This window comes from Linepithema humile, chromosome 3 (assembly GCF_040581485.1).
Source record: "Linepithema humile isolate Giens D197 chromosome 3, Lhum_UNIL_v1.0, whole genome shotgun sequence".
Lineage (NCBI taxonomy): Eukaryota > Metazoa > Arthropoda > Insecta > Hymenoptera > Formicidae > Linepithema > Linepithema humile.
In genome coordinates, this window is record NC_090130.1 from 14,115,035 (window position 1) to 14,138,570 (window position 23,536).

General features: G+C 32.7%; 1 protein-coding gene across 5 annotated transcripts in view; it reads right to left on the reverse strand.

Annotated features, from left to right (window-relative positions):
* Positions 1-23,536, reverse strand: part of LOC105680063 (transmembrane protein 8B-like) — a 230,855-nt gene that overhangs the window by 161,172 nt on the left and 46,147 nt on the right. For all 5 annotated transcript variants that reach the window (XM_067352077.1, XM_067352078.1, XM_067352076.1 and 2 more), the window contains 2 exons: positions 1,633-1,760; positions 1,146-1,429 (listed from right to left, as the gene is read on the reverse strand). In XM_067352077.1, the coding sequence (XP_067208178.1) occupies positions 1,146-1,429; positions 1,633-1,760 (412 nt within the window). The remainder of the gene's footprint in view (positions 1-1,145; positions 1,430-1,632; positions 1,761-23,536) is intronic.

A 23,536-nucleotide genomic window follows, 5' to 3' on the forward strand; every position in this document is an offset into this window, starting at 1 on the left:
ATGGTGCCAGATCAGGGGAATATGGGAGATAACACATCCCATCCAAGCTGCAACAATTTCTGGCGAGTGACTAAAGATGTATGTGATCTAGCATTGTCGTGTTGAAAAACAACACCTTTACGGTTCATCAGTTCTGGGCGCTTCTGTTTGATTGCTTCGTGTAATTTATCCAATTGACGACAATACAATTCCGAATTAATCGTTTGGTTACGTTTAAGGAGCTTGAAAAACCCGATACCCTTATAATTCCACCAAACAGATAGCAAAATCTTCCTTTGATGAATGTCTGCTTTAGAGGTGCTTTGTGGCGACTCATTACGCTTGCTCTACGATTTTTTTCGTTTCACATAGTCGTAAACAATCCATTTTTTATCCCCAGTTAACATTCGTTTCAAAAACGGATCGTTTTGCTCACATTTAAGAAGGGAATCGCTGATATTGATGCGTTTGGTGAGATGAATTTCTTTGAGCTCATGTGGAATCCAAATATCGAGTTTGTTGATATATCCAAGCTGTTTTAAATGGTTTTCAATGCTTGTATGTGATACATTCAGCTTTTCAGCGATCTCCCATGTCGTATAATGACGGTTGGATTCAATTAAAGTTTTTATTTTGTCGTCATCGATCTCAATTGGCCTGATCGTGGTGCATCTTTTACAGAAAAATCTCCTGAACGAAAGCGAGCAAACTAACGCTGACACTGGCGTTTTGTCAAGGCTTGTTCACCATACACAGTACATAACTTTTGACGGGCTTGCACAGCGTTTTTTCCTTTTTGGAAATAAAAGTAAAATATGACGGAAATGCTCTTTTCCATCTTTAACTCGATGCCAAACAAATAATTCTTTATTGAATAACGATTTCTTTTTTTAAAGAAAGCTTGAAATGTAGATCAATTTTTCGCCGATAAGGACCAGAAGTTTTATGAGGCCGGAATCATAAAGCTAATAGAAAGATGGCTAAAAGTCATTGAATTAAACGGACAATATATCACTGAATAGTTTTTGCTTTGTATGAAAAAATCACCTTTTATTTACATAGAAAAAAAACGACATGATTTTCTTGCCAACCTGATATTTATTTTTTTAGATATAGATTAATATATAGATTAAGATTAAAAATAAATAAAATTTCTTGGAAATTACCTGAAACTTGAACCTTGACGTTAAATTCTATAACGCTGCTTGAGACAATCAATAAATAGTAATAGCTATCTTCATAAGGAGAAAATTCTGTGAAAGTGTAACTAGCATTTGTGGTCAGATTTTTGAATTCCATGGGATGAGAATAGTTAAATATTGGTAAAATACGTCCTTTTAAAGATATAGCTTCGATACAAGGCTTGCGAATATCGTACAAGTTGTGTAACACAAAAGTGCAATTCCAGACTGATAAACGGAAGTTCCATATTCCTGACGGAATATATATTCTAAAAAAAATAATTTATGTCAATGTTTTAAATTTTGATATGTAGGGACAAAAAATAGTACAATATATCTTTTCAGCATCATTTCTGTTCTTGCTTAATTAGGTTCTTACAAAATTTTTAAATAAATAAATCAAATCGTATATGTATGAGAATCTGAATGAATTAAGTTCACAGATATATTTTTCTTTAAATAACAATCTTACTTGTAATATGATTCCCTTGCACTTGTCCGCAATATCATCTTATAACCAACGGAAATACTCTCGATATTATCTTTTTGTGACCATAATGCTATTGTACCTATACTGTATTGACATTTGTGTCCGAAACCCTGAAATATAAGTTGCAAGAAAAGAGTCATCACAAACATGTGCATTCGCCTTGAAGAGGTTATTTGGGTCAATAGAGGCCATATCGAACATGTAATACTGTGAAATAAATTTGGAAGGATATCACATTTTATACCTAAAATTTCAATCTTATTCGGTGTAAAATAAAGTTGTAATTAAAAATTAAAATGTATCAACTATTCGTGTGATATCCTATATTATTATTTAATTTTAATATTTAATTATTAACTTTACTAGTTCTTTATTTTAATTATAATTTATCATTAGTTTCGATTAAATTTATTAAATTTTAAGTTTAGTTTTAAATTAAGTAAAACTATCGAATAGAAAACCAATGACTTTGATATATACCCACACGGAACATAATATCCAATGGACGTCCATATAATCTCCATAACTCCATACTACATCTATCTCTACGATAGATATTGGATAGGTTTCTATTAGAAATCCATATTATTTCCATGATAAATGACGATATAAATCCACCATAAATGTCTATTAGACATCTGTTATCGATGTTTGATAGAAGTATCAGTATCCATAGTAATGAATATTGTTAGGGCATCGTCGATGTCAAACGTTTCGGCTGATCATTCAGCCATCTTTAGTGCTAACGTTACAAATCTATTTAGTAGAAAGATTGTGGTTTCAATTCGTCATTAATAAAATTATTTGGAAGTAAAGTCACAAATGTGATTGCGAGATAGTCTTGTTTATGTAGGTGTTAACAGAATGTCACGACTGTGAGACAGTCGAGAACATGGTGACATTCTGTTAACACCTATATAAACAAGACTATCTCGCAATCATATTTGTGTCTTTACTTCCAAATAATTTTATTAATGACGAATTGAAACTACAATCCATCAAAGCTCTATGAAATATCTGTGGAACATCTATGATTGCTCCATATGATATCTATGAATATATTTAATAGATGTCGAATGGAGGTATGTAATGCGGAACTGTGGATGTCTAGTAGACATCTATAGGAGATTACATAGACATCTAATAGAGGTTTCGAATCTCCATGATAACATCTAGCGGATATCCATTAAAGCTTTTTCTTCCGTGTGGGTATTATCATAGTCCTGATTGTGAGTAACAAAAAAAAGATTTTAGCCGTCGGCTATTATTTATTAAAAAGATATTAACAAAAAAGTTTATTAAATGTACATAGTATCAAAAAATTATGTTCTATTCAATATTAGACATCTAATAGAGGTTTCGAATCTCCATGATGGACATCTAGTGGATATCCATTAAAGCTTTTTGTTCCGTGTGGGTATTATCATAGTCCTGATTGTGAGTAACAAAAAAAAGATTTTAGCCGTCGGCTATTATTTATTAAAAAGATATTAACAAAAAAGTTTATTGAATAGAACATAATTTTTTGATACTATGTACATTTAATAAAACGTACCCTTAGCATATTTATTTATTTTTTTTTTTTTTAATTTAAAATATTGGTTCCTTTATTCGTTCCCTGAATACAAGCGATTCATGCGCATTTATATTATTTACCTAATGCCCTTTTATTAAAAAAATAATATATAATATATCTCTTTCATTTTATACTTTCGGTATTGCTCTATATTGTCTTTCTTTTATTTCTTTCACTTTCTTCTTTCTAGCACTTTGTTCATCCATTCTATACCTTTTCCCTCGGCATATTTATTTATTAGGTAACCAAAAAAAAAACTTTTGCCGTTTCTTGTTAGTCAGAATTGTTTATAGTCAATCATGACTAGTTGTGCATTTTTTTCACTGTAAAATACATACCACATTTTATTCAATTACTGCATTTAAAGTTGTAAAGTTCAAATTAAATAAATATTTTAACGCTTTAAAATGTCTATTTGCATGAGCATGATTCGTGTTTATTTATTGTACAAGTTTAAATTTGGATCTAGAGTGTCAGAAGCTTGCCGAAAAATTTCGACTGCATTTGAAAAAGATGCAATAAAGGAAAGAACCGTTCGGCATTTTCAAAAATTTGCAGGAGATAAATCTCTAAAAAATGCTTCTCGATCAAAGAGATCGACAGCTCTGAATAATAACAAATTAAAAGTAGCAATCGAGACAAATTCGAAATTAACGTGCCGTTTCTATTCGAAAAAAACCTGCAATTTTATTCAATGTAAATGATGTAACCAGATTATATATATTTACATCAGTTTTTAAACAATTTCGAGAAATATGACTATGGAAAAACAGAAAAAACTTTTTTGGTTACCTAATATACAGGGTGATTTATTTTAATCTTAACAATTAAATATTTCAAAAAGAAGCCATTTTATAGAAAACGTTTCTAATAAAAGTTACTTGGTTTTGTGAAGGACATATGATGATAATCTTGATTTGATTTTGGATGAAGATCATGAGATTATTTCAAGGTCTTCATTTTTTTAAATGGGAACCTGTATTTTTTATAGCTTTTGCAGTTTCTTGGACAAAAAAAAAAAACTTTTTGTCTGAAAAAATTGTTTCATAGATCGCTTATTTTTTGAGTTATTTAACTTTAAAATTTCAAAATCTTAGATGTTAATTTTAAATGTTAATCCATTGGAGTACTTGATTATCGTGAGTCCCCTTTCCTCTCATGTTCGGGGTAACTTCAAGTTTTTTGTTGATTTAAAATATTGCCCAACTTACTTACAGAGTAGTCCTTCATGTTGGCTGAATTTGTTGACATAATAGTAAATAACATATCCTTAATATATCCCAACAAAAAGAAATAGGGTCTGTCCCCCGGCCACGCATTCACTTTATCATGTTGAAATAAATCAATTTGCTAAGAATACATTTTATTAAATAAACATGGTATCAGAAAATTACGTTCCATTCAGTAAATTTCTTTTGTAAATAATTTTTTAATAAACACAATAATCGACGGCTAAAACTTTTTAAAACATTACTCTGGGTAATGTTCTAAAAATTTTAGCCAGTCAGCAAAATGTTAGCAGCCTGCCGTTTGTGAGCAGATTCAAGCAGAATTGGCATATTGCGGCAGATTGGCATCAACTGCGTCCGCATTAAGCTTGTGTTTTGCCGGCAGAACCTGTCAACATAAGCTGACAGCAAATTGTCGGCAGAAATCGAGCAGGACTTGGTTTCTACCGCCAATCTACTGTGATAATTCCGAGCAAATCCTGCTCGGTTTCTGCTACTAATCTGCTGTCAAATTATATCAGCAGGTTTTGTAACATTTCTGCTGACATTCTGCTATCATCATCTAATGTAACAGGTTTTATATACAATCTGTAGGCTTTCTGCTGACAAAAAATTGTTTGGATAAATCTGTTCGAACAGACTTTGCTGCTCGAACAGACTGAGGAGCTTGATAACATCAAGAGATCAAGATTATTGACAAGTGATCCCCTATTTAACAATTTTACCTTAAATTATTAATTTCAATTTTTAATTTATGAATGTATCAAAACCCAATTTTGTTTCTGATTTATTTTAATCTATTATTTTTATCTTACAGTTTAGTCACCCAACAATAAAAATGTAAACATAGAAATGTTTCGATATACGATATACTTCAACTTTCCGAATATGGTATACGAGAAGGAGTCAAAAAGTAACCTTAATATAGCAATAAAAAGAGACTGTAAATATTGTTATGCCCGCACCGCTAAATCGTTGCCCGGAGATGCGCTTGTTCGTGAAATCGTGTTGCATGAGCCGCAAGTGGATTGAAGAGCGTTGCCTAGTTACCGATAAGCAAGGTGACAGGAGAGAGTTGTACCTGATCCTTAGCGTCAGGAGAACGTGACACGAGTGTTCACTTACTTTTACTGATATTTATTATAGTTCTGTGTTCCGGTGTTGTATCAATTAAAGCAGAGTTTCTTAACCAGTTGAGTGGTAATGTATCATATATGTACAAAAAAAAGTGCCAAACGTGATAATGTATCATATATGTACATTTTTAAATAACTCCAATAATTTTTAACAGATTTGCATAAAACTTGATATTCTAAGGTTTTTTGGACTGCTGAATTCGAATCTGATGTCAAAATTGCAAAATTCAAAATGGCGGATCTAATATGGCGACTGTTAATTGTTAAAACGACTAAAATATTGAAGTTAAGTAAAATATGTATAAGATCTTATTTGTAGAGCTTTTTATGAGCTTTATTTTTTGTTTGACAACTTTTTCCGTACAATGAATACTTTCTGAAATAATTAACAAAAACAGTTTTACCTTCGAACTTTTGAGGGGGGCTGGCGGGCGGAGGGGGAATTTGCGCCAAAAATCCATTTGGGAATATTATTTACTAGATAAAATAAATATTTTGGCTGAATATAAGCCAAATTGGAGGTGATAGCTTTTCGGAAATCCACCCCCCTTTTTTGATCCACCTCCACTTTTGACTGGAAGATCGTAGTAAACATTTTCAAAAATCATTGTTCTCGTCTTGAAACGCTTTTTTAAATGAGTCCCCACTTGACCCATAGTGCCATTTAACATTTTCCACCCTTATTCTGTCCCCCCCCCCCCTTCGCCCCGCAGGGCGTGAGGAGGATCCATACCCATTCCGAAAAGTTACTTTTTCGAAAACTTTGAACCCATGTTTCACCGTTTTTCGATATTTTAACTTTTGACTCTTACCACTTTTGGCACAAATCTTTCGGAAAAGTCTACCACTGAACTGGTTAAAAACCTGTGTGCTTATTTTTCGCGTGCGCGCTTTCGCAAGTGACACCTGCGAGAGTAACATTTTGGGGGCTCAGCCGGGATAAGATTGGATAGTACAGTCAAACGATGGTCATAGTTCATTCGTCGAAGAGAACACGCTCCCAGACTCTGATAGTGATAACTGAGTCGAAAACTCTGTGCGCGATCCTACAGGAACTTGAGCAGCTTCGAGAAGAGAAGAAAACAGAACAGTGCTGCAAGATCGAGCATCTTGCAACAGAGCAACATGAGGGGAACGGCCCATCATGCGGGCACTACATAAGCGAGAATCGCACGTCACGCGTCTGTGTGCGTAGTATACTATACTTTGTGTCGTTCCTGCATTTTGTTGCAAAATTGTAAAATTATTTTTTATTTTTCTATTGACAATAGAAATCAGTATTTTTTTCATAGCAAATCAGTATTTTTTTCTACAATTATTATATGTTATTATTATGTCGCACCAGCGCGCGATAAATGCTACGTACGATAAATGCTAAGAAGCAGTGCCGGTTTTACCACTAGGCATTATAGGCAATTGCCTAGGAGCGCTACGAGACAAGGGAGCGCCCATCCGTCGCTAAAAACAATGAACGATTTAAACAAAATGCAAAATGAAACAAGTTTTCTTTATGTGGGAATTGATGAAATAGTTTTTACAAAAACCGTCGAAAAAACATGTTGAAAGTGACAAGTAAAGTAAAAATAATTTCCAAATTTAATTACAAATATTTAACTAAACGTAAAGAGTTTATTAGTGTTTTAAATAAAATAATTAGTTGCTAATTAGTTGCGTGCTTTCTTCGAATTTTAGGGTTATATTGGGTTTGCCACGAAAATAATTTGCATAATACAAAAATGTACAAAAAACCAAGTAGAGCACTGCACCAAAAACTCGAAAAAGAAAAGGACGAAAAGCAGCAGCAACTTTAAAAAAAATTCCAAGATTATGCACATTTTTTCAATCAGTTTCGTCGACTTTCCCCTCGCCCTCTAGTGACGGTATTAATGTTAATATAGATAACACTACTCAGCTTACAGAGGCAGAGATACAGCAGAGTATGTCTAATGAAGATTGCAATAACGTTGTAGTTAAAACTGAAGTTAAAGTATAAATCAATTCTCTAGAAATAAGTCTAGTAAATGAAGAATGTACAAAAGAGGACAATGCCAATTCTAATCTCAATAATAAAATATTTGACTCTGATCCAAGTAAGTGGGACCCAACATCTGATTCTAATATAGATGTAATTATTAGAAATTTGCTACCGCCGCAAAATTTTCATGAATTAAACGTAAATATTTCCAAGCGTACATATGAAAAAACTAGTCGATACATTACAAGAAATATATTATATAAGACTCACATCAGCAGTACTGAAATAAAACGAGAATGGATTATTTATTGAAACTCTAACGGAATGATTTATTGCATACCTTGCTTATTACCTTCAAAAACAACAAATACTTTCACAAGTGGTTTCAATGTCTGGAAAAATCCATTTAGGGTGAGTGAACATGAACGTTCCATTGAACATCATACCAATGTGAAAAATTTTATTTCAAGAAGCACTGTTCTTGATAAAATTGATACAGCACTACATCAGCAATATTCAAGTCAATGTGAATACTGGAAATCAATTCTTCACCGAGTTGTTGACGTAATCAAATTTCTCGCTACCCGTGGCCTAGCTTTTCGAGGAAGTCATGAAGTTTTTGGGTCTCAAAACAATGGAAACTATTTAGGGATCCTTGAATTATTGGCAGTATATGATCCATTTCTAAGCGAACATATTATACGATACGGCAATAAAGGAAGGGTAACTTGATTTTCTTATTTATCGAAAGACATATGCAATGAAGTTGTGCATCTAATGACAAAAAAGATATTGGAAAGTATTCTTGACCAAATTAGAGTTGCCAAATATTATTCAGTAATAATTGATTCTACAGCGGATATCACTCATGTTGACCAACTGACGGGGGTTATTTGTCACGTTCTTCCGAATGGTACTCCCGTAAAAAGATTTATCAAATTTATTGCTAATGCAGGTCATAAAGCTGAGGATATGGAAAAAGAAATATTTGATTTGTTTGAAGAATTGAACATAAATATTTCTAACTGCAGAGGACAATCTTATGATAATGCAAGAAATATGTTCGGAATTTATTCAGGCTTACAGGCTAGAATTAAAAAGCGAAACGATTTGGCTTTATATATTCCTTGCGCTGCACATTCACTAAACTTGGTAGGGGTTTCAGCAACAAAATGTTGCTTAAATGCAACATTATATTTCATGTTTCTTGAACAGATATATGTGTTTCTATCTAATTTAACTGGAAGATGGGATAAACTCAAAAAGAAAATCGAGGAAAGTGGTGGTAGTAAAGTTTTGCCCAAAGGATTATCTGTGACAAGATGGTCAGCACGAGCAAGTGCATGCAAAGCTCGTAGAAAAAATTGTTCAAATTTTCGAAATACGCTGGAAGAAATTGCAACTGATCAAACTGAAAAACACGACGAGAGTCAAAGCAGATAGCTTAGTAAAGAAGTTTGGAAATAGGTTTCATGACTGTTGGGACAAAATAATAAATAGGTTTGACAAAACTAGCAAAATTCTACAAATTGTAGATATAGATTTGAAAATAGTAGAAAAATTACTTGAAGGTCTAAAAACTTTTATAGAAAAGTTCTAAGAGAAAATTTTGATGATTACGAGGAAAAGGGGAAAATTCTTTCGAAAGCACTGATTACAAGTAAAGTAAAAAAAGAAGCAGAAAAAGAAAGCTTTAGTTTGACAAAAAAAAGAATACCGTCGATACCGATACCGAGACAAACTTAAACGCAAAGACTGATATGAGAGTTAACACATTCAATGTAATTTTAGACCAATTGGTGCAAGAACTGAACCATCGACTTGGAGCCTACAGGGAAATTGAAAAGAGGTTTGGACTTTTAAAAAAACTGAAAAATTTAAGTCATGAAGAAGTACAACAAAAAGCTAAACATCTGCAATCAATTTATAATTCGAATATTGAGGACGATTTTCCAACTGAATGTTCGCATTTTAAAGAATTTTTATCACATGATATTCCGTTAACTTCCATCGCAAGTACATTGCAGTATATGTGCAAAAAAGGAATAATTTCCACGTTTCCAAATATTGACCTTGCCCTTAGAATTTTTTTGAGCATTGCGGTAACAAGCTGCAGTGCCGAAATATCGATTTTTCTTTTAAAACGTATTAAGACTGCTCTCAGAAATTCGCTTGGCGAAGAAAGGCTTGGTGCGTTGCCTTTATTAAATTTTAATAATGACTTGGTCACGTCTATTTCATTTGACGATATAATTAAAGATTTTGCATCTTTAAAATCGCGCAAACACGATTTTTAATTTTTTTATTTTGTTTTGTTGCAATATTTTTTTTTACTAATACCAAAGAAACGTTCCAAAGAATTAATATTATTTTATTAATTTTGATTTATATTTTTTTTTTTCATATTTTATTTCTTTGCTCTTGTTTGTTTACGAAGTGAATAAAATTAATTTAAATTCTCCCGGCACCAAAAGTCTGATTCGGCAGCGGGCTCGATGAGCTCAACCTAACGGTAGAAGAGCAGGGCGAAGAGCTGCATACGCGAGATAACAAGTTAAGGTTAAACAAACACAACAGAGTACACGAAAGAAATAATATACTAGCATTTGCAAAATAAAAAAAATTAATGATAGCAGATTTATTAGAAATGCTCGATAATAATAAAAAAAATTAATTAATAATAATTAATAAATTCCATTATATGTATTATTTGTGTTTAAAAAAAAATTAATTTAAAAATTTTAATATGATTTTCACTTAAATGATACCTTCCCACCTTAAATTAAAAAATACAGTTCACCGAAATTTTGCCTAGGGACGAACTGATTCTAAAACCGGCACTGCTAAGAAGCCAAGTGTTTTTAATCGAGTAATGCGAGTCACTTGAATATTAAAGATTCCGTATTCGAAACCTGCGTCTTGCAACTTTTTGTTTCTTTTTTCCGCATTTCTTTTTAACGCACAATCTAATGCACAATGAAGTAATTAAATAATTTTTTTTGCTAAAAAATACTTTATATTTATTAAAAATATTCGTATATGTTAAATTAATAACTGTAGAAAAAAATATTGATTTGCCATGACTTGCCAATAAAAAAATAATTTTACAATTTTACAACAAAATGCAAGTTTTACATATACCAAGATTATTAATAAATATAAAATAATACTTTTTTGTCGAAAACATTATTTAATAATTTGATTGATTACTGTTAGAAACTGATGCAAAAAAAGTTGCAAAAAGCAATTTTCAAACACGATATCTTCTAGCCACTTGTCTTACCCGTTTAGTCACGCATGCTACTTGGCATTTACCTCTTTCAACTGGAAAGAAAGATTTATTAATAGTTAATTAGTAATAATTAATAGTGGCCTTCCACGCCACCTATGAGGTGCCACTAGCGCGCTAGATTCTTTTAAAGTGGATCTTTGCCTGTAGCTCTGTTATACCACATTTTCAAAGTAATAGTTTTTCCAAAAAAATGAATTTTTATCGAGAAAATAAATTTAATTCAGAGAAAAAAGAAAGTTCTGATAAGAAAAAATAGTACTCATGTAAAGGACCCCGCACAAACCTTATGGAAAGTGGAAGCCAGACTATGTATGTGAATGTGCGTGGCTGTGTATGTACAGGGTGTTGCATATACATATTGGACAGTACGACGGGTTGCGCGGCAGACTTTGCAGGGATAGGAGCGGTTCAATGGGTAATGACAGCATATACTGTGATGTCCCGACAATGATAAAATTCAAAAAACAGAACATTATTAAAGAGATCTGTACAAGTCCATCTAAAATTCATCTAAAGAGCAAGATTGAAGTTATAATTATAAGTATTAATTATATTATTAGTTATAAGAATATTAGTTATAAGAATATTAGTTATAAGAATATTAATCATAAGAATACTGCGTAATTGAACAATGCATTGAACAAATAAGTGAAGGGATAAGAATAACATAAGCAAAGGCTGACGAAATAATTTCACGGGAGATTAAGAGGCAACAACGAAAGCAAGTCGGCTTCGTCCAAAAAGGTTACCAGACACCCACCTTATCCGCCGGCTATCTACTATAAACAAAAACGAGCTGCATATCAACTTCCAGCCAAACGATATTCCAACGTATCAAGAAGCCGATGTGACGATTAAAAATCTATGCGATACTCTCGAGGGCCTACTCCCCACCACAAGAGGACCAACGTACATCATCGCTCGCGCAACAGTTGTCTTCCATCAGTCTCACTGTTAAGTCAGATTGAATTCTATATACTATTTCTCTGCATTGTCCAGTTGAAATCACTGAATTATCCAGTTCATATTTAGCAGTGTATAATATCTACATTATTAAGTTGTAACGTGCAGTTTATAATATCTGCATTATTAAGTTGTATCGTGCAGTTTATAATATCTGCATTATTCAGTTGTACTTATAAGGCTTTGCTACTAATTACAATTAGGTGAGTTGACATAATCTATTTTTTATTTTATTTTATTCGTTTCCTTTCACACGATAGATCATTACCTCCTGTATCCTTAGTAAACCCGATGAATGCAGGGTGACTAAAAATAAGAAGGCATTTCAAATTTCGCGCTAATAGTCGATATTACAGAATTCTCTACACGTCTAGTGACCAGACGTAACAATATCATCATAACTTATTGATCGAGTTAATCGTGCGCATTTTTACTAATTTTGAATTTACAGTGTTTAAATTATGACGGACTTGAATAATCGTTGCGATTATTATTAGAGAAGCTACAACACATTAAAGATGAAAAATTAAATTTTAGAAAGTTAACACGTTAAAAGAAACAAATATGATACAATAAAATTTCTTTCTTTACCGTTTTACTTTTCGCGCGTGTTAGCGTTGTAAATTTCGATAGAATTTTTAGATTCAGAAGAAATGAAAAAGAAAAGACATGTTGACTGCAACTCCGTACTGTATTGCACTCTGGAATCAGTTTCTGAAAAAGTTGAGTCAATCTGAAACGCAGCATAGTAATCGTAATTTATTCGACGACGGCCGATGAATGATACGACCGACATTTTCGAAATAGAACAATATATCCGTTATAAAAAATCGCTAGCAAAACTAATTCAGATCTTGATCTCGAAAGTTTGGAATGTTTTAAGAGTATTAATCACCAACGTTAATTGATGTAGACAGAAGATGACATTGTTTATTTCGAAGATGCAAAATACAAATATTAAGCGTATAAGAAAGTATTTCAATCGAAAACTTTATATTTGTATAAAAATTATTTATTGAAAATTATTTATTTTTATAAGAAATGTTTGAAATATCCGCCAGACTCTTCTAAACACAATGCGACCCTTCGCATAAAACTTTGTCGCACTGTATCTAAAATGGCAGGTGTAATGTTACGACTTCCTGCTCTAATTTTTTCAATTAATTCTTCTCAATTGCGTGGTAGTGTCTGATACACCTGATCTCATATGTAGCCCCATGCAAAAAAATCCATGGGTGTGAGATCAGGTGATCGCGGTAGCCACTCGTGGAAATCTGTGGATGCCTATTCATCTGTGTGCAAATCGCTGATTTAAAACACCACAAGCAAAAATGGAAGTGTGAGCTGGATGGCCATCTTGCTGGAAGATAATTTGGTCTGGCGGGATATTCAGTTGGACATCTTTAATAAATTTAGCAGTGTTTCTTCCAGAAATTGTGAATATACTTCTGCCGTAACATTCACATTTTGAGGAAAAAAAATGTGGCCCAATAATTTGATTGTCCACAATCCCCATCCAAACATTGATACTAAATGTTACCTTTTGCGTTGTGTGTCTTTTGAAATAATGTCAAAATGAAAGAATGCCATACTACATTGTCTTTGTCAGCCTCTGTGCTCCACGTTTTTCTCTTTTCGCGTTGAAATAAATGCGTATCTGACAAAAGACTATCGGTATGCCTAGTTGATGTTAGCGAAAATTGACGTCAATAGTGCAACCAACAATGCCGCGTCCTCGTTACACTAACGAAGAATTAGCACAAATGTTGCTAATTTATGGCGAATGCCATACAAATGAAAGGAGGGCGGCAGCTCTGTACGCTAATCGTTATCCAGATAAGCGGCAGCCAACACATTCATTTTTTGGTGTTTTATTTCGTCGACTTTGTCTGAACGGCACTCTTCACGAGTCAACACGTTCACGAAACGTACGCCAACGCGAAGAAGGAATAGTGAATCAAGTAAGAGAGACTGTTTCAGCAAATCCGCACACTAGTACCAGGTGTACTGCGCGTGAGCTGAATATAAACCATACCAAGGTGCATAGAATAATAAAGAAAAATATAGAATAGCATCCTTTTAAAAAACATACGACACAAAAATTATTTCCCCAAGATCTACCTCGCCGAGAAAGATTTTATGATTCAATCTTAGATAAAGTAAGTTCAATAATTTAATAAATTATTATTTTTATATCATGCGAATCATACCTTATGAAGCCTGCGTGATAGACAACGTTTATCTAAGTTTATCTCACACACATACATATATATATATATATATATATATAACTATTATTGTATACTTTTACCACAGGTTGACATAGACAATATTGTGAATGATCACTTTTTAAAAAGAATCTTGTGGACGGATGAATGTACTTTCCGAAATGACGGTCGTATCAATCGCCACAACAAACATCACTATGCGGAAGAAAATCCCCATTGCCGAAAAGAAACGCATGTCCAGAGAAAATTTAGTATCAATGTTTGGATGGGGATTGTGGACAATCAAATTATTGGGCCACATTTTTTTCCTCAAAATGTGAATGTTACGGCAGAAGTATATTCATAATTTCTGGAAGAAACACTGCCAAATTTATTAAATGATATCCAACTGAATATTCCGCCAAACTAAATTATCTTCTAGCAAGACGGCCATCCAACTCACACTTCCATTCTTGCTCGTGGTGTTTTAAATCAACGATTTGCACACAGATGAATAGGCATCCACAGCGATTTCCACGAGTGGCCACCGCGATCACCTGATCTCACACCCATGGATTTTTTTGCATGGGGCTACATACGAGATCAGGTGTATCAGACACTACCACGCAATTGAGAAGAATTAATTGAAAAAATTAGAGCAGCAAGTCGCAACATTACATCTGCCATTTTAGATACAGTGCGACAAAGTTTTATGCGAAGGGTCGCATTGTGTTTAGAAGAGTCTGGCGGATATTTCAAACATTTCTTATAAAAATAAATAATTTTCAATAAATAATTTTTATACAAATATAAAGTTTTTGACTGAAATACTTTCTTATACGCTTAATATTTGTATTCCGCATCTTCGAAATAAACAATGTCATCTTCTGTCTACATCAATTAACGTTGGTGATTAATACTCTTAAAACATTAAAAACTTTCGAGATCAGGATCTGAATTAGTTTTGCTAGTGATTTTTTTTAACGGATATATTGTTCTATTTCGAAAATGTCGTTCGTATCATTCATCGGCCGTCGTCGAATAAATTACGATTACTATGCTGCGTTTCAGATTGACTCAACTTTTTCAGAAACTGATTCCAGAGTGCAATACGGTACAGTACGGAGTTGCAGTCGACATGTCTTTTCTTTTTCATTTCTTCTGAATCTAAAAATTCTATCGAAATTTACAACGCTAACACGTGTGAAAAGTAAAGCGGTAAAGAAAGAAATTTTATTGTATCATATTTGTTTCTTTTAACGTGTTAACTTTCTAAAATTTAATTTTTCATCTTTAATGTGTTTTAGTTTCTCTAGTAATAATCGCAACGATTATTCAAGTCCGTCATAATTGAAACACTGTAAACTCAAAATTAGTAAAAATGCGCACGATCAACTCGATCAATAAGTTATGATGGTATATGCCCAATAAACATTAGGACATTCTATGTACGTCCTATGTATATACATATATGTATATTATATATTCTATGTATATACAGAGAATGTGAAAAGTATATAAAGCGCATATCCTATGTATGTGAAATAATTACCACATTACATACATAGGATGTCCACAGTACATACATAAGTATATTCCAAAGATATGCAGTGTACATTCGTGGTATATACATGGGGTATATTCCGAGGATGTGCAGTGCACGTTTGCAATATGTACATAGGATATATTCCGAGGATATACAATACACATTTGTGGCATGTACATGAGGTACATTCTATGTATGTACATGTATATACAGTACGTTTTTTTCACATTATGGATATTCCATGTATATACATAGGATATCGAATGTTTACTGGGTAATAAACAATTTTCATTTCGGATATTTATCTACCCAATTTTTGAACAATCAGTTTATCTAAATTCCCTGTGTTGGGATTCAGATATTAAACTGATAGAAAAAGTTATTACATCTTCAATATTATTACCCGCCTTTTGCAAGTTTTATATAATTCTCATGATTAAAACTTAAATACGAGATAGATAGCGCATAATGCGTCACATAGCGACAAGCGAACAAACTAATGACTGATTCTATGTATATCCATACGATATCCTATGTATATCCATAAATATACCTATATCAGCGTATATTATATGTATGTACGTTACATGTATTATATACACATGGAATGTACACGAGGTATATTCTATGTATGTACAGGCAGCGATCTCGTTCAAATATACATTCTATGTATATCCATAAATGTACCTACATCAGCGTATATCATATATATGTATGTTACATGCAGGGTTGGGAAGTAATGCGTTACTTGTAACGCCGTTACCGTTACAATTACTTTTTTTCGGTAACTGTAACGGTAACGGCGTTACAAATTTTTTTTGTAACGAAAAAAGTAACTTTAACTTCAAAAACCTACTTCATCTGGGAGATATCTAAATTTTTATTCCCACCACCCCATTTCACATAAAAAGGGGTCTATCATAAGTCTGACTGACAGAATCTTTTTACTTTCCCACCCAAAATTCCATAAAAAAAATTTTACATCGGCTATTAACATACTTTTAAATAATTGTTATCCGTTAAGTTTTACTTATTATGTTGTCCACCAAAGATTAAAGTTCTTAACACACAATAAAAAAATTGACAATATTTTAATAGCAGTAGATTCTGACAATGATCCTGATGAGAATGATTCGAAGTCTTTTTTAACTATTCTTTACATCTCATCCATTTTTAAAGACTTTAATTCTATCGCGAGAACTTTTAATTTTAAACTAGCTTGCTAAATTCCAAATAACCTAAAATGCTTTATTAAAACAGGGAAAAACAATTTAAACAAATTTGCACACTGCTAAGTGGTTTATATGATTCCATGTCGTGACTGTAATATGACTTATGTTGGACAAACCAAAAGACAGCTTAACACTAGGTTAAAAGAACATAAGAATAACATTAATAAAAAAAGCTGTTCTCCTTCAGTCATATCTAGGCATAGGTTGGATTCCTCCCACGATTTTGATTGGGATAAAGTAAAGACACTTGACGGGGAACCTTCCTATCAAAAAAGATTAATCTCTGAAATGGTTTTTATCAAAAGGCAAAACGCAGGCCTTAACAATCAGAACGACACGGATCATTTACCTGAGGCATACCTCCCCATTATTAATTTATTTCCTCCTTTATAAATAATACCTTTCCTTCCCTTTCCTTCTATCTATCCTATTATACTCCCACCTTCTCTCCTTCCTTACTTATTTTTCCCCTCTCCACTCCCCCCTTCCTCCCATACTTTCACTCATGAATCTTTATAATTTCTAATGTATATCTCTCTTACTAAGAGCATGACTTTAAAAATGATAAGACTATCCGGTTTTCTGTTTTCCACCTCGTCCTCTCTACTTGGACCAGCGCTTTAACATGATTTCAATTCAAGTATGTATATCACAGTTCTCAATTTCCGGTCCACTTATTTCTTATTTTTATAATTTTTTTTTTTTTTTTTTTATTATTCACATATTTCATTGCATTTATTGTAGTTCTGATTTTTTCTACTAAACCACAGTCGGATGAAAAGGATGTTTTTTATGTCTTCCACATCTTTCACACTGTCTTGAATTTTGCGAGCGAATTTTCTGTCTTATTTGTATTTTTACTATTATACACTGAGGAAGATCTGATGGCAGGTCGAAACGTTTGATGTAAACAATTTAATGAATATATCTTAACCTTTGCACGACTAACCAGCATTATGGCTCTTTACGCTCCTATTGATTTTAATTGATTTTAATAATCTACTGAGCCTTATATATTATTTAATTTTAAAAGTAACTTTGTTACATTTTTCGGTAACGAGTAACGAATTTAACAGTTATTTTTATCGTTACATTTTTCAAATTTATTCTATATATCTACGAATTTATAGAAAAACTAGCAATAAGAAAACTTTTTAATTTATATTTACAGCATCTAAAAATTTTTAAAAAAGCTGGTTTACAACTTATTCAAATTTTTCTTATTTAAAATATCTTATTATCAAAATTATTACTTTTATTATATATTATTAAACTTATTACACTTTATATTAATATCATTATTATCGATATCATTATTAAAATTATATCATTTTTGCTACTTTAATGAAAAATAATGTTTAAAAATTTTTAATGTTTACTGTAAATTTGTAGTGTTTAATTTAATCTTGTATTAGAAAAATTGTGCATAAAATTTGTATTACATATAAAAAAAGTAACGGAAATTGTAACTATTCGTTACTTTTTTTTCGAGTAAAGGCAACGGTAACGAGTTTCTTTTTAAAATTGGTAACGAGTAACGATAACGAGTTACTTTTTAGAAAAAAGAACGGTAACGATAACGAGTTACTTTTATAAAGTAACTTTCCCAACCTTGGTTACATGTATATACATGGAATGTACACGAGGTATATTCTATGTATATACAGGCAGCGATCTCGTTCGAATATACATTGTATGTATATCCATACGATATCTTATGTATATCCATAAATGTATCTACCTCAGCGTATATCGTATGTATATACGTTTGATGTATGTATATACATGAAATGTACACGAGGTATATTCTATGTATATACAGGCAGCGATCTCGGTTGAATATACATTCTATGTATATCTATAAGATATCTTATGTATATCCACAAATGTATCTACATCAGCGTATATCATATGTATGTCCATAGTATATACAGTGCATTTTTTTCACATTATGGATATTTCATGTATATACATAGAATATCGAATGTTTACTGGGTGCTGTCATTACCCATTGAGCCGCGCCTATCCCAAAGTCTGCCGCGCAACCCGTCGTACTGCTCAATATGTATATGCAACACCCTATACGTGTGTGGGGGGGGGGATATGGGCGTGTGTGAGTGAGTGTGTTCGCACGCACACATCCACTCATACATACAGACACACACACGCAGGCACACACTCACACACATACGTACATACACAGACACACATAGTCTGGCATTATATCATGGCTATGTCATCACGGCATAGTAAAAGTTTAGGACTTCAAACATCTCTAGACAAAATACTATTGATTTTCAAACTTTCTTCCCTATTGAGATTTTTGATCGGGACACCAAGAACTATAACATACTGCAATTTCAGCGAATTTTACCGGGGGCCACTTTCCATAAGGTTTGTGTGGGATCCTTTTAAGCCAAAGTAAAATCAGACGAAAGAGTGTTGACAGTGTGATAAAATAGGACAGCTTCCGAGCTGAATGTCCGACTTTGATTAAGGAAAAATCAACAAACTAAAGTTTGTTGAACTAAACGGGGCCGGTTCGACAAAAGGAAAAGGGACCTCGGAAAGAAAATTCAGATTAAATTAAGTTCAAAAAGAAAATTTTTATTTCGATGATTAACCACATAAATGGTAGACTACGTAAATTTAGAATTGATACGGGTTCCGATGTTTCTATTTTAAGTAAAAGAATGGTGGATGCAAATTTTGAATATTAAAGGAAAAGTAAAAGAAGGAAGGTCTATAAAGGCCGATTCTGGCCTCCTGCAAATTTTGTCCAAACTCATGAAAATCTATATCTTAAGGTCAATTATATTCAATTTGAGTGATTCCAGCTCAAACGGAAATATTTAGTGCAGTAGAGTTATCATATTTACTTCGGAAATCAATAGTTTGAACACCTGATATTGTATCAAAAGCTCATAGCAGTCGTATTGGAAAATGATCTGAATCATTCTGGAATGGCAGAGTTATCTCAATTCTCTTTGCATTTGATGCCGACGCTCTTACACATTAGAATTCAAACAATACGTGCCAATAAATCCCAAAAAAATAATCAATATTTGACTTTTTGTATAAACTATCATAAATAGCGGGTAGATACTCCTCTGCAATCCCGGTAGAGGATAGATCTACTTCAGGGAAGCGCCCCTGCCTACGCGAGCTCTGCCTCTCTCCACTCTCCTAGTCCCCCCTCTAAAGGAGGGGGGCAAGTCCTAACCTTATCTCCGTACACTCACCCACTTATCCTTCAGAAATCCTATTCAACACGGAAAAAAGTGGGAACCTACCATGGACCTACTGGACGGCGCGTAAAGTACGTTTTAGGGAGAGAGGGGTGTAAGCTAAGAGGCAGGAGGTAAGAAAGCTATTTTCACGTCTTCTGACATCAATATGGCGACGCATATACGGGAATGTAGCAACTTGTTAACGTCACGGCAATATCCTGGTTAGGTTAGGTTATGATTTATTTCGTGCGTGGTTTATTGTTTATTGTATGTTTATAATAATAATTTACAAATATATCTTATATGAAAATGCCAGATTGCATTGTAACTGGTTGCAATAACCGATCAACACAAGTGCGCAAAACAAAAAGACAGTTAGAATTGGAAAAAACTATTCGCATCACATTTCACAAGTAAGTAATATTTATGATTTTAATTAAATATTTTAAATAATTAAAAGAAAGTAACATTACTGATTGTGATACTAATAGCGTATGGGTGTAAGTGTAAATGCATATACATATATGTTATTAATGAAACTGACAGTGCTAACATCGACAATTGTATGTAAAATTTTCAGATTACCAAACAATGAAGAAAGAAGAAAAATATGGATAGACAACTTGCAATTGGATCAATGCAAACTTCATGAAGGATGCCGTGTATGCTCACAACATTTTGGAGAAGAGATGTTTGATAGAACATCTGCGAGTGGCCGTGTTTGATTAAAAGAAAATGCAGCTCCACTTGTCAGTTATTTTATTTCAATTTTTAAATTTATTGTATCAAAACACTTTCAAAAATAATCAATATAATATATTTGTTTACAGAGCAAGGAAACTATTTTGAATATAACAGACAAAGCTGTTTCAATTGCGAGAAAGAGAATATTTGTAGATGTGATGGAGGAAAGTAAACCAAATCATCAAATTATTTCCAATTCTCCACTTACGATCAAGTAAAGTAAAATATACTTAACATATTAATGACATTAATAATTAATATGTATTATATATTTATAACTAATGTGATTAATTTTTTATAGAATCCGAAGAAATCCAACAACCTTTGACACCACCAAAAGTGCCTAAACTTTATGTGGATTGCGCAACATCTGTATCTCCTAGATTTATCGAAAATTCACCAGGAAAAGTATTTCTACGCAAAGTATTAGAAAATCATAAAAAAGAATGCAGCAAGAAAATCAACGCACTGCAGCAAGCAAAACGACGAAAGGACCATCAGATTAGTCAGATGCAGCAAATCATCTCAGAACTGAGGAAGAAGAAATTCGTGCCATGTGAGCAGTTACAAGTGTTGGACGATTTGAGTAGGTGCAATGCTGATTTATTGAAACGACAATATTGCAAGTTCCAAAACAAAGCTTTGCCTAGACAATATAGACCGGAATTGAGACGTTTCGCTATAACATTGCATTACTACTCTCCTCGTGCTTATTCATATGTGCGACAAAAATTTAATACCTGCTTACCGCATCCGAAAACTATCTCAAAATGGTATAAATCTGTTAATGGAAAGCCAGGATTCAATACAGAAGCATTAGAAAGCATTTCAAAACATGTAAAATCTGTAGATTATATACTTTTCGGAGCGCTTATTTTTGATGAAATGACTATTCGTCAACATGTCGAGTTTAACGGAACAAAATTTTGTGGATATATTGACTTAGGTCCAGATATTGAAACGGACAATACTAGTATAGCTAAAGATGCGTTAGTTTTTCTAGTAAATGCTATAAATGGATGTTGGAAAATACCTATTGCCTATTTTTTGATTGCTTCTATAAATGCAGAGCAAAAACAAAATCTTGTCTTGCAAGCTCTTTCTCTATTGCATGATTGTGGAATTAAGATAGTATCTATAACATTTGATGGAGCTCCCACTAATTTACAAATGTGCAAACAATTAGGATGCTCATTTGAATTACCATTTTTTCAGACGTACTTCCAACATCCAATTTTAACTGAAAAGGTTGTTGTATTTTTGGACGCGTGTCATGATCTCAAATTGGTGAGAAATGCATTGGCTGACATGAAAGTTTTAATGGATCATGACGGAAATTTGATTGAATGGAAGTATTTCTTATTACTTGAGGAACTGCAGCGCCAGGAAGGTTTACATTTAGAGAATAAGCTTAAAAATAATCATGTAAATTATAGAAATCATAAAATTAAGGTAAAGCTGGCCGTTCAATTATTTAGTCGATCTGTTGCCGATGCTTTACATTTATGTGAATGTGATTTAAAATTGCCAGTATTTAAACATGCAGCAGCAACGATCAAATTAATACGAATAATTAACGATTTGTTCGACATATTAAATTCAAAAAATATCAAACAACCCGGTTTAAAAAGTGCAATACATTCTACTAATTTTGCGACCATACAAGAAGTTCTAGATAATGGGTTCGATTATATTACAAAATTAAAGTTATCTAACGGCCAATTAGTTATTACAAGTCCGAGAAAAACCGGTTTTCTAGGATTTCTTATTTGTATTAAAAGCATTCAACATTTGTATAAGTCTTTGTGTCAAGAGAAAACGGTCTTATCATGTATCCCCGCCTACAAGTTCAGTCAAGACCATCTTGAACTCTTGTTTGGTTGCATCCGATATCATGGAGATTGTAACAATAATCCAACCACGCGACAATTAAAAATAATTTTCAAGAAATTGTTAGTGAATGCGGAAGTAAAGGAGTCTACAACAGGCAACTGCCTGCCATTTCAAAATGTTAATATTTTACATGTGTCGAGCAGCTCGGAAAAAATTCTTAATATAACTACCCCGCATGCGCACATGATTGGCATTGCAGATGAATCGGTTATCACCGATCATTCGTATTTGCCGAACATGGGAATAAGTGAATTATCAGAGCAAATTATTGTTTATGTAGCAGGATTTGTTGTAAGACACTTAAGAAAAAAAATATTATGTGAAGATTGTTTGAATGCATTAATTAGTGATAATATAATTTTATATAGCAGCATGATTTCAATAAAAAATCGTGACAGTTTGATTTATCCGTCTAAGGATGTAATTACAATTTGCCGAAAGTCTGAAGTGGTCATCCGATGTGCTCTCCGCGAAAGTGGTGGAAAAAAGTTGTTGAAAAAATTTTCACCTACATATTTGTTGAACATGGTTCTTAACAACTTCACAACACATCATTGTTTTAAGAATTGGATGACCACTGCAACAACCAAACTGATTTTTCTAATCATTCTGCACATTTGATACGAGCAACGGGCAAAAATTTGGAAGCAAATATAATAAGTATATAACGATAAGGTTGTATTATATCGGAAGTACAATCATTGAAAATAATTCCGAACGTCAAAAATTTAATAAATTAATTTTGTTTAAAGGACAGTAAAACTGTAAAAATTATATTTTATTTTAATTAGAATTTACTTTCATTAGAATTAGTGTAATACAATTCTCATGTATAAAGCTAATTGTAATTGTATATAATTAGC